Consider the following 14,978-nt stretch of genomic DNA (forward strand, 5'->3'; position numbering starts at 1 on the left):
CTCTCAGGAACAGGGTTTAGGAAGCATTTGGCTTACTTTTCCACAATCTATCTTTGCCCCACAGTCAATCTGCTGATACTAAGAAGATCCCTTTTTAGATCTTGTAAATTTCAAATAGCAGTGGAGGCCTTGTGGTAGTTGTTTTAAATAGAAAGTAGATCTTCATCTCGAGCAAAAGGTAAGACGAGGCATAGGGTAAAGAAAGAATTATGCTTGTGGCATCATGGAAAGGTTTAAGTAACCTACAGAGATACATTTAGGAACGATTCTTAATATTCAGATTAGTGTAACCTGCTGTTTGTCTAGAAGCAGAAATAAAGTCAACAGTCCCATGGGGGCAGTGAACTTTTTGTTGCAGAATCAGGTTCACTGTCTTCAAATATAGTTGTTTTTAATGGATTGAAAAGTAACACTTTGCATGTTTCTCTGTATCATGCTTTTTAAGCCTATCCTACCTTTATGGCTCTGGCTCTTTTACCTAGAAGGCTTTAGGAAACTGAGAACTTCTTAAAAATCTTGTCTGCCATTCCTGCTCTAGTCAGCAAAATAGTTTGGAAATGTTAGCAAAATCTGTTGATGTAGCAGTGGACCAAAACATCTGCAAAAATTAAGATTAAGAGTACCCTATCATCAACTTTTAGGGACAAAGCTAGAACTGAGTTAATTTGTAGTGTTTTCCTTGGCTTGTAAGAACTGTGCTTTGTTGTCCTCACTGTTTCAAGACTAGAAGTACTCTCAGCTCTCCAGAGAAATCTCCCTGAAAAGTTGAGATATGTCTCACTGGCTCTGCTTGATATGATGCTATATTTTTGTATATTAACCCTTCTTGTTTTCCAGCATCAGAATGCATCCTGGGGACTCTAAAACCAGGAAAAGTCATGAGCCAGGACCATCCTGTGCTACCATTTTCCATTCTGTAACTGTATAAATCATGACCAATTAGATAGATGCCCATTAGGGAAAATACATTCAATGGTCATTTCTAATGCTGTGTGTGGTAGTTGGGCACAAAGCCTAGAGGTGGCACTCGTGAAAGATTTGCGTAACTTAACAGTTAGTCTTAAAAATGCTTAGCTAGACAGTATATAGTAGAAGACAAAGATGTGTCTTTACACGGATGTCCATTAAGAAAAGTATTTAATATTTATGTTCTCCCTGTTTGGAGGGAACATTTAAGTCACACATTCTCATAGGCTGGGGTTATTGAGTAAATGTGGCACTTTAGCAGAAAGCTGCTAAATTCTGTTTCTGAAGTGTTTGTGAATGAATGTATCCTGAACTGCATATTAAGTATTGCCATCCTACTGATGTGTTTGGTCAGTTGTATGTTTCTGTGAGGTCACTGTCTGCCACAGAATCTTGACAATATCACACAAAGAATATTTTCCACTGTGGCATCTTAGTTCCTTGGGGATCCCTAACATCTGTACTGCTAATGGTTTTATTGTTGCCTCTGGGTCTAACTCCAATTAAATTGACTGTGGCAGTTTGTTGCAGCCTCATTCTCTTGAGTACCTGGATTTCTTTGACTTACCTTTGCCTATGAAGAAAATGCACTTTTATCCTTTCGAAAATAAAGTCCATGGGCAGGAATGTGTTCCTCCTGAGACTAATATGCAAGTCCTTTTGTGGTTAGACAAAGGGTTTTCTTAATGCATTCTGTGATAGAAGTGCCCTTAGAGCCAGCCCATCCTTGTACACAGACCCCTCTGTGAGCTCAGTCTTTTTGTAAATTGGGAACAAACTTTACAACACTGTCTGCTTGGAACAAAATTGGACATTCATTTTTAAGCACACAGCCTCATAACCAATTCTTTTAAGAAGAGAACTCCCTTTGTGTAATAAAAGGGAAGGTGGAGAGAAAAAAGGTCTGGGGTAGTAATTTAACAAGCACTGTTGTCTGGTGCTTCCACACTGAGGTTTGTGGAATACAGCAGACTTTCCACCGTCACTCTTAACTACCGTAACTACATGATTTTAGTATGTTTGCATTTAATAGTTTGGCACGCCTCTTTTATTCTGATTTTAATCTTAGTTCAAGTCATTAGACGGGCTTTGTACTTTTACAAATGCAATGACCAGAAGTGCCTTAAGTACAAGCCAGCATACATGTTCAATGAAAATGTTAGACTAATAAACTGAACGGTGTTAACACTGCACAGCTTAAAATTACAAGTCAAAAGGTATTGAAATAATTTTGCTACCTGTGCCATGTAGGCACAGTAAATCTGGGAATTTTCTTCCATAAAAAGCAAACCCAAAATTTGGTCTAGGATGAGGGCCATAAAACTTTTCATAATGGTGTTAACTGGATGCAGTTGCATCCTCTGTGTTTTATGGCATAATTTTGGCATTGTTAATGCTAGCTTCCTTAAGTGTACATATCCAAATTCCCCGTTTAAAGGAATCTCACATCAAAGATATACTAAAAACACCTAAGATACTGTTGCTTTTGGTGTACCAAAAAAAAAAAAAAAGTTGTTACTTTTCTTTAATGTAGTAAAAATTCTGTGGTTTCACATTCTTTTTTTTGGTAACCATAAATGTGCTATCTCTTAGACTAAAGCTCAAAATTGCAGAACTGGGCTTTAGTCTGTTTCCATTCTAAATGTGGTCTAATAAAAGCTGGATTTGTAAAGTGATAGCTGCAGCTGAGATGGAAACTTCCTCCTTTCCCATTCCATTCAATTAATGAAAGCTGAACTTCAAAGTCTAAATGAGATCATTTGAAGTGCTAAAATTATTGAACACCAGAACTGTTTAGTTTCCTATCTGACCAAAAAAAGAGAGAGCTTGTAATGTAAAAGTAAAATTAAACCACTGAAATGAAGTTAGGAAACTTTAAAAGTTCTAGTGCAAGAAGTGGTGTTAGCTTAGTTGAGAGGCATTTGTGCATCATTTTAAGTGACTCACTTGATAGTCATGCATTTTTTTCATGACTGTGACAGTAAAAGCTTTTCTGGGAGGTCTTAGTTGTGTGCTGCTCCGAAAATTGCAATCCAATGAGAATATGTCCGAGCAACACCCCTGACAAGCTAAGAGAATATGCACGGATATCATCAGGGACTGGAGCCTTTCTACAGTATCATAAACGCTTACGTTGTTATCACTAGTTTCGTAGTTGTTATCAGAAGTTTTTAAGTTGGTCAACTGCTCGTTATTTTGCTGACAGCCCATAATATTTCTTCTGTGCTCTACTTTGTCCTTTTTCGACCATGAGCATGGGCTGTGCCACCAACTCTGGGGGAGCATGTAGCTAGGGTCAGTGGGTACAAAAACTTCTTTGATTGACTCATTTGATGGCAGTAAGCATCAGCCTCGGGCCTGCTGCCGCAAACTAGGAAGTGAGAAGTGAATGGATATCTCTTTCTAAAGGAAGTCGGTCTTTGGCCAGAGATGGGGTGAGCTTCTGAAGTTCAAAGGGAAAGTGCAGGAGGGGACTGTGGAAGCTGGAGAGACACAGGGAGCGAGGAACGCCTGGGCCGTGCCAAAAGGCAGTAGCGGGGTGCAAGTAGTGAGCAGTGAGGTGTGCTGAACAGTCGCCGTGAGTAGGGAGGAATATGCAAACAGGATCCAGCAAAACAGGAAAAAGGAATGGAGTCAGGCACAGCTGCTTGGGATGCCCAAACCTGCCTATTTCTGTGTTCATTTTAAGTATTTAATTTTTCTGACACACACTTGGGATAGACGGAACACACACAGTCCTATTAAATGTAATGAATTGCATGTGAGACTTGTTCATCTGACCACCTCTGTAGGCCTCGCTGCCATGCTCCAGGGTTTCTTGTACTGGCACTGCACCACCACAGCTGCTCTCCCACTCTGTTATCCCACATGCCAGACACAACCAGGCTGCCTAACCCAAGATCCTTTGACCAGCTGTACTGGGTGTAGGGAGCCCTGCAGCCCTGTGCAGCAGCTGGGGAGTCTGTATCTTTTGTATGCCCTTATATTTAACAGAACAAGGACGGGAGGCACGCTTCCAGGTACATCCTTCCTCAGCCCACTATCTATGCATGCCTTTGGCCTCTGAGCTGATCCATCCCTGCCCTTTTTGGGTGACTCAGCAAATGAATTCTCATGTCTTATGATTCAAAAAATTTGAGTGTTATGGTCATTAATGAGGAAGTCTCAGGATATTTAGTTAAATCCCATCAAAATGATTTTTAATTCTTCAGTTAATTAATTAATTCCTTAATTTCATAGAACAATTGAATTAAGTATATTTTCATTCTATAAGACACCAAAGCAGACACACTGAGTTACAGCTTTCCCCCCCCCCCCAGTACTTATAATTGTCTTTTTCATTCTTATCCATCCAGAGCAAATAGAATTAGACCACAAAAAATAACTTTGTACATGCCAAATTTCAAATGAAGCCATTTTTGCTCTAGCTTTGTTCAGGGATGTGTGATTAGAACTTTCTTTCTCCCCCTAGGAAAATCTGTAAAATTGTCATGAAAGAAAATGGAAAGCTGAATGTTTTAAAGGTGAATGTTTAAAAATTTTCTGTGGGGGATATGGGAAGAGCTTTATCATTATTTGCAAACTTTGCTATAGAAGTTGCTACAAATCATCCAATAACAATCCAGAAACATTTGTTTCTGTACTAAGCAGCATAGAATAAGAATAGCTTTATGCTGTGTCATGTAGGGGCTTGAGGTTTTTTAGTAACATCTAGCTTGCTAGCACAGTACAAAACTGTTACATTTGCAAAACTGAACCAGCTGGTCGAAAGGCAGAGACTGGATTATACTGGTGCTCCTTTTTTTCTGTTCTGTTCCCCTCTTCTCTCTCTGAGGAATTCTTGTACAGTAATTTTTAGCTTCAATGTGGGTGACTATGTGTTTTCAACTTCCAAGAAGTTTTGATGGAAAATACAATAGTTTAATTTCCCATTACCAAAGCATTAGTTGAGTAGATTTTACAGTATTTTCATTATAAGTGCAATACTGTCTAAATCAGACCCTTAACTAGTATAAATCAGCACAGCACTGCTGAAGTTTATACGTGTTGAAACTCTTTCCCACCTTAAGAATGATGAAGAAAAAAAAAATCTAGAGAAAGAAAAACATAAGTTCAAACAGAAAAAGCAGAAAGGTAAGAAGTGTCTAGGAAGGGATGTAAAGTGGTTTCATGGGCATCTTATAAAATGAAGAAAAAAACTGAAAAATATCCTGTATTGGTTAAAATTCGTCATCCTATGAATTTATTTCTTTCACTGAGTACTCCTGGATTTGGATTTAGGATTGCATATTAAGCCTCATCCTTTGTTTTGATATAATTTATGTTGTAATCTGTTTTTTCACAGCATAGTTTCATGCTCTGTCAGAGTCTCACAATAGATTTTCTGTATTGTAAGACAACGTTTTTTCCCTATTATTTTTTAGAACTTATTTTGTCTAAAGCTTTTATTTAAAAAGTATATTCTGAGAAATATCCTAGATGATGGGAAAAGCAACCATTGTAATGCTGTTAGTGTCCCTGAGTACATGTACATCATTAATTGCGCTCTGTTCCAACTAACTAGGCCATCTTGATTATGCAGAAATGACTCTGTGTTGGTCAGTCTGTGGAGAGGCAGTGGCCCTTCAGTCAGGGATAAGTTATGTTTTGGACTTCCCCTCTGTTATGAGACTTGAGGCAATTAAGGACCCAGATTTATATTTGTGACAGGGCTACAGGGACCACCGATACTGCAGATGCTCCTTCTCTGAGTAGGAAAGAGCAGGCAGCCTCCTGCCTTTGGCTGCCTGGGCCAGCTGGGTCAGCAGAGCAGAACTGTTTGTACCAGATCTAGGCTACAGCTGACGGCCAGAACTAGCCTAGATCTCAAAGCCTGTCGATAAATACGCCTCGACAAAAAGTCAAAGGCGAGAAGGGAAAGTTCAGCATCAAGAGCAAACTGTCGTCTCGTCCGGAAGTCCAGAGCCGCTGCAGCTGATGGTATTTGCACAGGTTTCAATTTCTGATCCGGAGCTGCCTCCCAGGCAGGGATGAGCCAAGAAGCTGGTGGCTGGATGGGAAAGGTGGCTCCTTCCTTGCTCACTGCCATCAGGCGATTAAAATAAATAGGATAGAATCAAAGGCAGTGCTACTAAAAAAAACCCCAAAAAACCACGGGGCATTGTTTTGATCATTAAATTGTGACGCATGAAGCGGGAACTGCATTGTTACAGTTTAATCGTACATACAATTTGAGATAAAAATAGTTTCCTGTTTTGCGCGCCTCCTAACGGCTTAAAACACAGCGTCCGTAACTCCGCTGCGATGTGCGTAGTCAAAGGGATGTTCCGGCTTTCTCTTTTTCCCCGCGGCTCCCCCCGAGAAGCGTGTGCCCGGCCTGGGGAGCGGCATCAGGCCCGGCCGCTGCCCGGGCTCCGGGGGCGGGGGCGGCCGCGCACCTCGGGGGCAGCGGCCGGGCAGGGCCGGGGCCGGGCGCAGGGCGGCGCGGCGCCGGCAGGTGGCGCTGTGGACTCAGGCACGGCGCGCGGGCGGGCGGGCGGCGCTCCCTCCGCCGGCGGCCCCGCGCTGCCCGGCGTTCCCTTCCCATCCCTTCCCTTCCTTTTCCCGTCCCTCCGCTATTTTCGGTTTCTACAGATGTGCTCTTTTGAATGGTTTCAATAAAGTTTTGTTGCCGTCATTTGAAAAATAGTAGGATTATTGTGATTTGTGCTGCCTGGCAGAAGAAAATCCGCCGGGGCTGGCCGCGGCCGGTGCTCCCTTCAGCTGCGGGGCTCCCCGCGGGCACCATGTCCCCAGCCGCGACCCTAACGTGCCAGGTAGCACTGGTGCTTGCAGCCTTACCTCTTTTTTCTCAGATAACTTGGCTTATCGTGGTTCTGTGGGAGACTGTATCTATATATTTTTCTCCAGGCCCCCAAACTAGCCCCCAAGGCGTTCCCTGCGCCCCACTGGGGCCTGCTCAGGCCCACAGCCCACCTCATCTGTGCGGCGAGGGGATATATGCCAGGCTGCTGGAGCCTGCTGCTTGGGAGCTTCTGAGCACCAACGTGAAACAGCAGACATTAAAACACGGGCACGTTTTGTGAGAGGGCAGAAGTAACTTGGTTGTTAGTAGTTGCTTTTTTATACTGGTGCAAGCCTGCAATGTTTCTGAGCACCCTTTTGAAGACATACAGACATCGAGTACTGCAGGCAGATGTTATACGTGTCTGTCTCCGTAAAATACATGATGCATGTACAAGAGAGAGCCTTTCTTCATTTTTTTGTGCTTACCATATCACCTTGTCTCTCAAGGACGGCACATTGCTAAAATACAGGCAGAGATTTATTGGAGGGACTAGAAGGACTGTACTCCTCCTGCTCCTCTCCCCGTCAGCTCATATCTCCCACTCCTCTGCCAGTCTGGCATCTCTTGTGCTCCACTGTGAGCTGGAAGAAAGCAAGCAACGGAGCCAGGGGAACATCTTGCCCCACCTCTGTCCCATGGCTCGACGTGGGGAACATAGCCATTGTGGCATGGCCTGCTGTGGGAGAGAGGAGATGCAGCTGCCTTCATTACTTGCCCCAGGGTGGAGGCACGTCGTCTCAGTCACCATATCCACTGCGCTGTTTTTCCTGTCTTCCCCCTTTCTGGAATGTCCTGATAAACAGCCTACAAAGAAACCCGCAGAATAACAGGTTTATTCCTTATAATGCTTTGAGATACAGTGGATTCCATGAATAGAGATGGCAATAGCCTCCTTATCCTGAGGACTCGTAGGAACTCACATAAAAAATAATAATAATTAAAGTCTTCAGAGTGCCTCAGTGAGTGCTGTCATGCCTGCAGTACACACTGGAGCGTCCTGCCAGAGGCTAGCTTTGGTTCAGAAGCACTATCACTTCAGCTGGAAGCCAGGAGTTGATTATTGGACCCTGCTTCTTGGCACAGCGTTGGGCTAAAAAGACTCTGCTACCATGAATTTTGAAGGAAGTGTGGCTCTGCTTGGTCTGGGTTATTACCATTGCATTTCTTTGCGTAACGCAGCTGTGCGCCAACTGCTCAAATTCCTGTTTCTGTCTCGTTTAGAATTCCAATTTCATGTGCCACTTTGGAGAAGGGGATTTGGGCTCCTGAGTCACTCAGGAATCTTTAAAAGTTTTATGCTTAACTTGCTTTTAGCTATCTGAATGGACTAATAATTACCAGAAATCATTCCATAAATAAAGTGGTGAGAGTGAGATACTGAGTGTGTATACCGAGTTGTTATCGAACTGGAAATTAAAATTCTCACCATGCTGCAAAATTCATAGTTAATAACTGATAATATAACCAGTATTACACCAAACTTAATCTAGTCTTATGATGCTTGTGATAGATGGACATTCCTCTTCAGAGTTAATTTTCAGGGTGCTTATAAACATCATGGTCAGTTTATTCCATTTGCTTTCTTGCTTTGTGGTGGATAAGACTTCAGTAAAATTATCTGTACTCAGTATGTGCCTATAGTATCATCCAATCATGTAAATTCAGGGGCACTATTTTTAATCAGACAATATAATTGGTACTAATCTTGAAATAAATGGTGCTTCTGAGAAGCAGGATCTCCTGTCTTCTCAGGAGCACCATCTGTGTGGCTCATATGCAATCAGCAATGTTTATATTAAATGCTATATATTCTATCTCACCTACTGTTTGATTTCTTCTCTCTGAGTCTCATCCTATGAACCAAAACAGGAATCACAAGACCCAAGTTCTGACAAGTAGTTTCTTCCCTCAGTCTGCTGATGTATACCTTGTTAATGCAGCTTTGTTCAGCACTTTTTTCAACCAACAATGCTCATGCTACACCCAGTCTGCCCAGTGCAAGGTCTTCAGCTCAATTTTCATTGTAATCTATATGCAGCTTTTTATATATCCCCCTCATATCTTCTAAAACTTTGCTGTTTTCTCCATTTCATCACAGTCATATGGATCTCACATTGTCCTGTCCCAAAATATCACCTTAGGTTATCCCCAGAAACACCGTTCTGCGCCTCATTTACTAGAAGGCCACTTGCTAATTGGTTTTTTCTTTGCATGCTTGTAAAAGGCAAAATTTTACTGTACAATACTCTCCTGGCTTAAAAAAAAATTGAGCATACATTTTTCAGATTGCTATTTTACTAACAAATATGCTTTTCTTGTTCTTTCTTTTTTCTTATCTGGTAAGGGGTTTGTAAGCAAGCTGGATGAATTCATTCACTGGTTAAATGAAGCCATGGAAACAACAGAGAATTGGACTCCTCCTAAAGCAGAGACAGACAGCCTTAAACTGTACCTGGAGACACACTTGGTAGGACAAGATTATACTATGATTACTATCAGTAATTGAAGTGTTCTGCTGTGCTTTTTATTTGATTATTATTTTTTAATTACTAGTGTGCACCTATATTTTAATGTAAGATTTGCAGCATTGCAGTTTAATTTAATGAAAATACCAACAAATTATTTTCTGTATTTGAAATATGTACTGATAGCTTTGTAAAAATTAAATTAAAAGCCAGAATTACATTGCAATTCAGAAATTATCTCCAAAACTGAAAGAAAATGGCAATAGCAAAAGGAGAAAGGATAATGTTTTTTCTGCTGATCATTCTAGGATTTTTACTACACTGTAACATTAACAAAACTCTTACTAGTAAGGAACTCTTATTCTCTCTCCCACAGTTTTAACATAGCACAGAGTCATTTAAATAAAATGTTTGAAATAATTATTTCAATCATTTTACTTGATGTGCATTTCTGTTGTGTAATTAATACAACCATCACTAACCTTGTTCTTGTGCAAAAAGCTAAAACATTGGGTGGAAGTAGAAAACACTTGGATGAATAATCTTCTGAATATATTACAGGCTAGAATTATAGATTGAGAAATATTTGATAAACCTCATGAGGCTTTCACTGAATTCTTCCAAGAGCTGTTTCTGGTTATGAGGAGGTGAAACAAAGACCTGACTTAAACCAAGTATTAAGTTCTCAAAAGCAAAATTTTACGCTGTAGGTAGAGAATAGATATCAATGTATGCTGTTCAATGGGTAGGTATCTTAATAGTAAACTACTCTATCTGGTAAAAAGAAAAAAAAAAAAAAAGAATGGAAAATTAAGCTGAGAAGTTCCCTCTCCCTCTGCCAAAATCTTAGATTCTTGCCAGTACGAATTGGAAGAAAACCCGGTGATAGCACTATTCTAAGCCAATGAGCTGGACACCCCAGCTAGGTAAAACAGTGCTTTAGCTGAACCCACATCAGAGCATCAACCCCCAAAGCTCAGTCTCATTTCCAGTCTCTGATATTCTGATGGTGAAAAATTATTTGACAGTCCCAGGAAGTCATGTGATGCATTACAGGAAAAAATGTCATCCTAAACCCTACCGTAATACTGGAGTGACCGTTATTAAATTAATTAAGTATACATTAACCACATATACAATTAGAACTGAACTGAAAACTGTCTTCAGAATTACAGCTATACAGAAAACTCTTCTGTGTCTTTTGTTCTTAAACATTTCTGTTATAGTAGCGCCTACGGGCAGCTACTAGATTAAGTGCCCATTGTGGTAGTCTGTCAAATGCAGTACGAAGACACTGTATTTTCACCTGAAGTTGCAGATCTTGGATTTGTGGCAGAGTTTGGATTTTTGCCTTGTGCTGCACACACTTGGTCCCATGATTCCCGTTATGTTTACAGGTGCTCTGAAGACACAGCGCACATCATGAGATCAGACCTCAGAAAAGGCATTGGTCATTTCAATTTGTTTTCCTCTTACTCTGCAACATGAAACTTTTGGAGAGATGAGTTTTTATGAGTAGAATTGCAATTTTCACTCTTGACTGGATAAAAAGAAACATATTCCAGGAACAGGCAATCACCAGGCTGAGTCTCTGTCACAGTCGGTTTCTTTTTCCCCTTCTTCCATGGGGAGGAGCACAGTAGCTCTTTTGCAGGCAAATGACTTCCAACTTTGCCTTGTGGTTCTGCAGGAGGTGAGGCCAAAACCGTCTATCAGACTGGAATGTGGAGTAGTAGCCCAGAGGCAACTCCTTCATTGCTAGAGGTAGTCAGAGTAAATGAGTATGTGGGCACCTGTACAACTTCACTTTCCCCTGTACGTACGTAGGTTCTCAGCTGTACTCTGTATATCTGCGTATCTTTGGGGTAAGAAAATCTTTGTATGTTACAAGATGACTATGTTATGAGACAAGGTGTTTTTTTCCTTTACTTCTGTAAAGAAGTAAAATGTCTAAAGAAGAGTTCAGTTTCAATTTGATGATATTTTAATTATTTTTATGGCATATATAGCCAGTGAAAAAATCATTGCACAACCTGAAAAAAAGTAACGGTGACTTTTCTTTTTGGATTTCAGAAAGCATATGCTATCGTATTCATTTCTACACAGCAGAATCATTTTTAGAATGGGGAAGATAGTTATTTGTATTAATTAGATTGTCAGCTTTTCAGTGGCATTTGTCTGTCAGAAATCCTAATCTGTGTTTAAACAGAAGTATATGAACTTCAATTCACATTAAGCTCAATGCTAAAATTTCCCTTGGTGTTGAGCATTGTAAGACAATGGTGATCAAGGTCTTTGTGAGGGTACTTATACTGCTCATTTTCTTCTTTTGCCAGTCAGGTTCTACGTGCTGTCAGACTCACCTAAGATTTGTTGAAGTAAAGGGGGCTTAGTACTTTATAAGTTTAGGTTCCAGACTTATGGGTTCATAGTACAGACACTGGTAGCAAACTAATCTGGAAAACAAACAAAATGTATTGGTTCTTTTCTATATATTGCATCTGCGCTAGCAAACCTCATAACTATGATTCCTCACTGGTGCAGATTTTCTGGTCGTAGAAGGAGTGAAAACTCGGTGTAGATTAGTATTTTTATTTTTATTAGTAGAGACAAGGTCTTAGCCTTTGGCACAAATTATCAATTTCACCACCTGTGATATTGTTTTCTTGGAAATATGTTTGTTGCAATAACAAAATTAGTGCCATAAAGAGAGAATATTTTGCATTCATGAATTAAATCTCTGCTGTCAAAATCTAAGAAAAGAAAATATGGGAGCAGGAAAACAGAAAAATGTACTTGTTTCCTTTCTCGTTATTGGCTGGGAAAAGTCTTGCAGAGGAGACAAGGACAAGGTTGTGAACATCCTCCAAGTTTTTCAGTGTGTAAAATTCTTGGCTATCATTTTAGGGTCCCAATGTAAATTGTTGATAAAGGATTGAAATTTAAAGTCTCTCCTCACTCAGCCTCGCTTTTCTACGTCTTTGACATTTTGAGAAATGGTGTGGCACAGACACTTAAAGAGAGTGTGTTTATTAAAAAAAAACCACCACAAGAAACCTACAACATCAACTTATTAGAATCTTTGCATAAAGTAATGCTCACATGAGGAGTCAAATCTCTTGAACAGGATGGCAATGCAAGTCTTCATTACAAGTGTCCTTGCATGACATCTTCAGCTTAAATTGGTGGAACTCCCCAAACTATTGTTCTAGTTAATTCTTATACCTGGTCTGGCAAAATTGTCCACCCGGGATGTTAATCAGCACTTTGAAGCGTACCAGTAGTGTCTGTCTATTGCGCTTGGCCCAGCAAGAGCTGCCTGCAGGCATCTCTGTGACCCTCTGAAGGTCCCAGCTGGACCGCTCCTGAAATAATTAGTGAAGCACTTTGTTGTGAAGGTGGAAGGCAGCCTCTCCTCAAGTTGGTCCATTGTTCCCAATTAGCCTATTATCTCATCTGTGCAGAGACTAGTTGGAGAGTTCCTGGGCCACCGAGGGAATTCACGACTAAGTGCACGGTGTGTGCACACAGGCACAGCCCTGATGCCCAAATACACCGCAATTATAATTATTAACTGTAGGACAAATTGGAATTTCATTCTTAAATCACAGTTACAACTTAAACTCCATAGATTTTGCCATGATGAGTAACCATACGGTTTGGTAAAGAGTATGATTTTTTTCTACAAATTAAAAGGTAGTCTACATCTGGAAGGTGTGCCAAAATAGACAATCTTCAGCTTGGAGGACAGTTTTCTTGCAAATTTTAAAACCAGTTCCCTGATATTCTGCAGAACAGAAGTTGCTATATGCTTCGTTTTAGATAACACCAAAGCACGAAGCTATCAATGAAAATGCTGTCAGAGACCCCTGGAATAGTGACTGAAATTATTCTTTCAATTTTATAGGTCTTCACAACTGAGTAACATCGGTGAAACTGATTTGGGAGCTGTGTGCCTCCCATTCATATGGGAGGGCTGACACGGAGCTGCCACCACTTGAACTTCTGGCACCCCTGCAGGCAGCCACCCAAGCCAACAGATGTTGAAAACACTAATATGTTTTCATAAAACAGGGGTGTTTTTCAGCAGAAATCTGCTTTGCCACAAAGGCCGCAGTCAGCCCTACTAGAGAAAAAAGCGAGGCAGGTTTTGAATTTTGTGAATGATTAGGCTCAAATCACTTCCTAATGAAAAGATAGCTTCATTGACCTTACCAAAAAGGAACTTCTGAAAATGGTTTCTGATTCGCTTTATCTTTTGTAGCTCTTCTTTTCTGTTATGCTGATTCTTGCCCATTGGCACTCTGATCAAAATCAGCTACTAGCAGACTCTAAGCATAGACTGGTGGTATGCAGATCAGTTCTCATCAAAAACAGTATCCTGAAGGCAGCTTATGAGCTAGAAGCATCTGTCTAGATGGTACTGTTGTGCTTGTGAAACCAAACAGACTTTCGTACCAGCTCAACAAATAAGAATTCATCACGTTGCTCTTGACCATTTTAGTTTGCTAAAACAGACATTTTACTGCTCTTTATCCCTGACCCAAAAAGATACATTGTTTTAGCACAGTGAAGAAGTAAGCTAGCAAATGAGGAAATGTGAAGAACCACTGAGGAAAAGGTTTAGACGAAAGGCACCATATATATTTGCTAAGGCCTGGGACTTTTAATTCTGTAGTCTTAACGTTTCCCTTTGTTGTTAACACAGTACTCTGTTTTCTTGTTGCTGCAAAACTCCTAGTTGTGCACCTTACTGTGGTGTGCTCTTAGGTCTTTTGGCCAAAGCCATTTCTGTGTCTAGTGTCATACTTAGAGCTAGATAATACAAGACTTTTAAATGGAAACCTACAAATGAAAAATATCTTATTTTAAACTTATATGATGGAACTTTTTCAATCCTTATTGCATTATTAGTAGATGTTGACAAACAATATTTTTCAGTGGAGATAAAATTAATTAAGGAAAGGTCTTATTAGAAATTTGGAACTAGTAGTCAGGCATTTTTGTCCTAACAATCTCATTCTTCAGAATTTCTGTAAGATTAAAATTCTGAAATCTTAAGTACAGGGAACATAGAAGAGATATATATACATATATAGAGAGAATAATAGATTTTGCATTTTTTCTTCAAAACCAGCTAAAGAATGGTCAGAGGTTCCCATGATGATGTACTTTCTTTCAAAGTGGCTGTTGCCTTTTGCCATTTTGAGTAAGACTGTGGCTGTAACCTGCCTACATTTAAGTTTGTAATTTGAAGGAAAGCAAATCATAGAATCATAGAATAGTTTGGGTTGGAAGGGACCTTTAAAGGTCATCTAGTCCAACCCCCCCTGCAGTGAGCAGGGACATCTTCAACTAGATCGGGTTGCTCAGAGCCCCATCCACCCTGACCTTGAATGTTTCCAGGGATGGGGCATCTACCACCTCTCTGGGCAACCTGGTCCAGTGTTTCACCACCCTCATTGAAAATATTTCTTCCTTCAATCTAGTCTGAATCTACCCTCTTTTAGTTTAAAACCATTACCCCTTGTCCTATTGCAACAGGCCCTGCTAAAAAGTTTGTCCCCATCTTTCTTATAAGCCCCCTTGAAGTATTGAAAGGCTGCAATAAGGTCTTCCCAGAGCCTTCTTTTCTCCAGGCTGAACAACCCCGACTCTCTCAGCCTTTCCTCATAGGAGAGGTGTTCCATCCTTCTGAT

The 14,978-nt window shown here is 40.5% G+C and overlaps 1 protein-coding gene across 2 annotated transcripts in view; it reads left to right on the top strand.

The window, feature by feature from the left end:
* AKAP6 (A-kinase anchoring protein 6) overlaps nt 1-14,978 on the top strand; it is a 235,736-nt gene that overhangs the window by 61,058 nt on the left and 159,700 nt on the right. For both annotated transcript variants that reach the window (XM_050897696.1, XM_050897697.1), the window contains exon 4: nt 9,159-9,281. In XM_050897696.1, coding sequence (XP_050753653.1) covers nt 9,159-9,281 — 123 coding nt within the window. The remainder of the gene's footprint in view (nt 1-9,158; nt 9,282-14,978) is intronic.

The sequence above is a fragment of the Gymnogyps californianus genome, chromosome 5 (genome assembly GCF_018139145.2).
Source record: "Gymnogyps californianus isolate 813 chromosome 5, ASM1813914v2, whole genome shotgun sequence".
Lineage (NCBI taxonomy): Eukaryota > Metazoa > Chordata > Aves > Accipitriformes > Cathartidae > Gymnogyps > Gymnogyps californianus.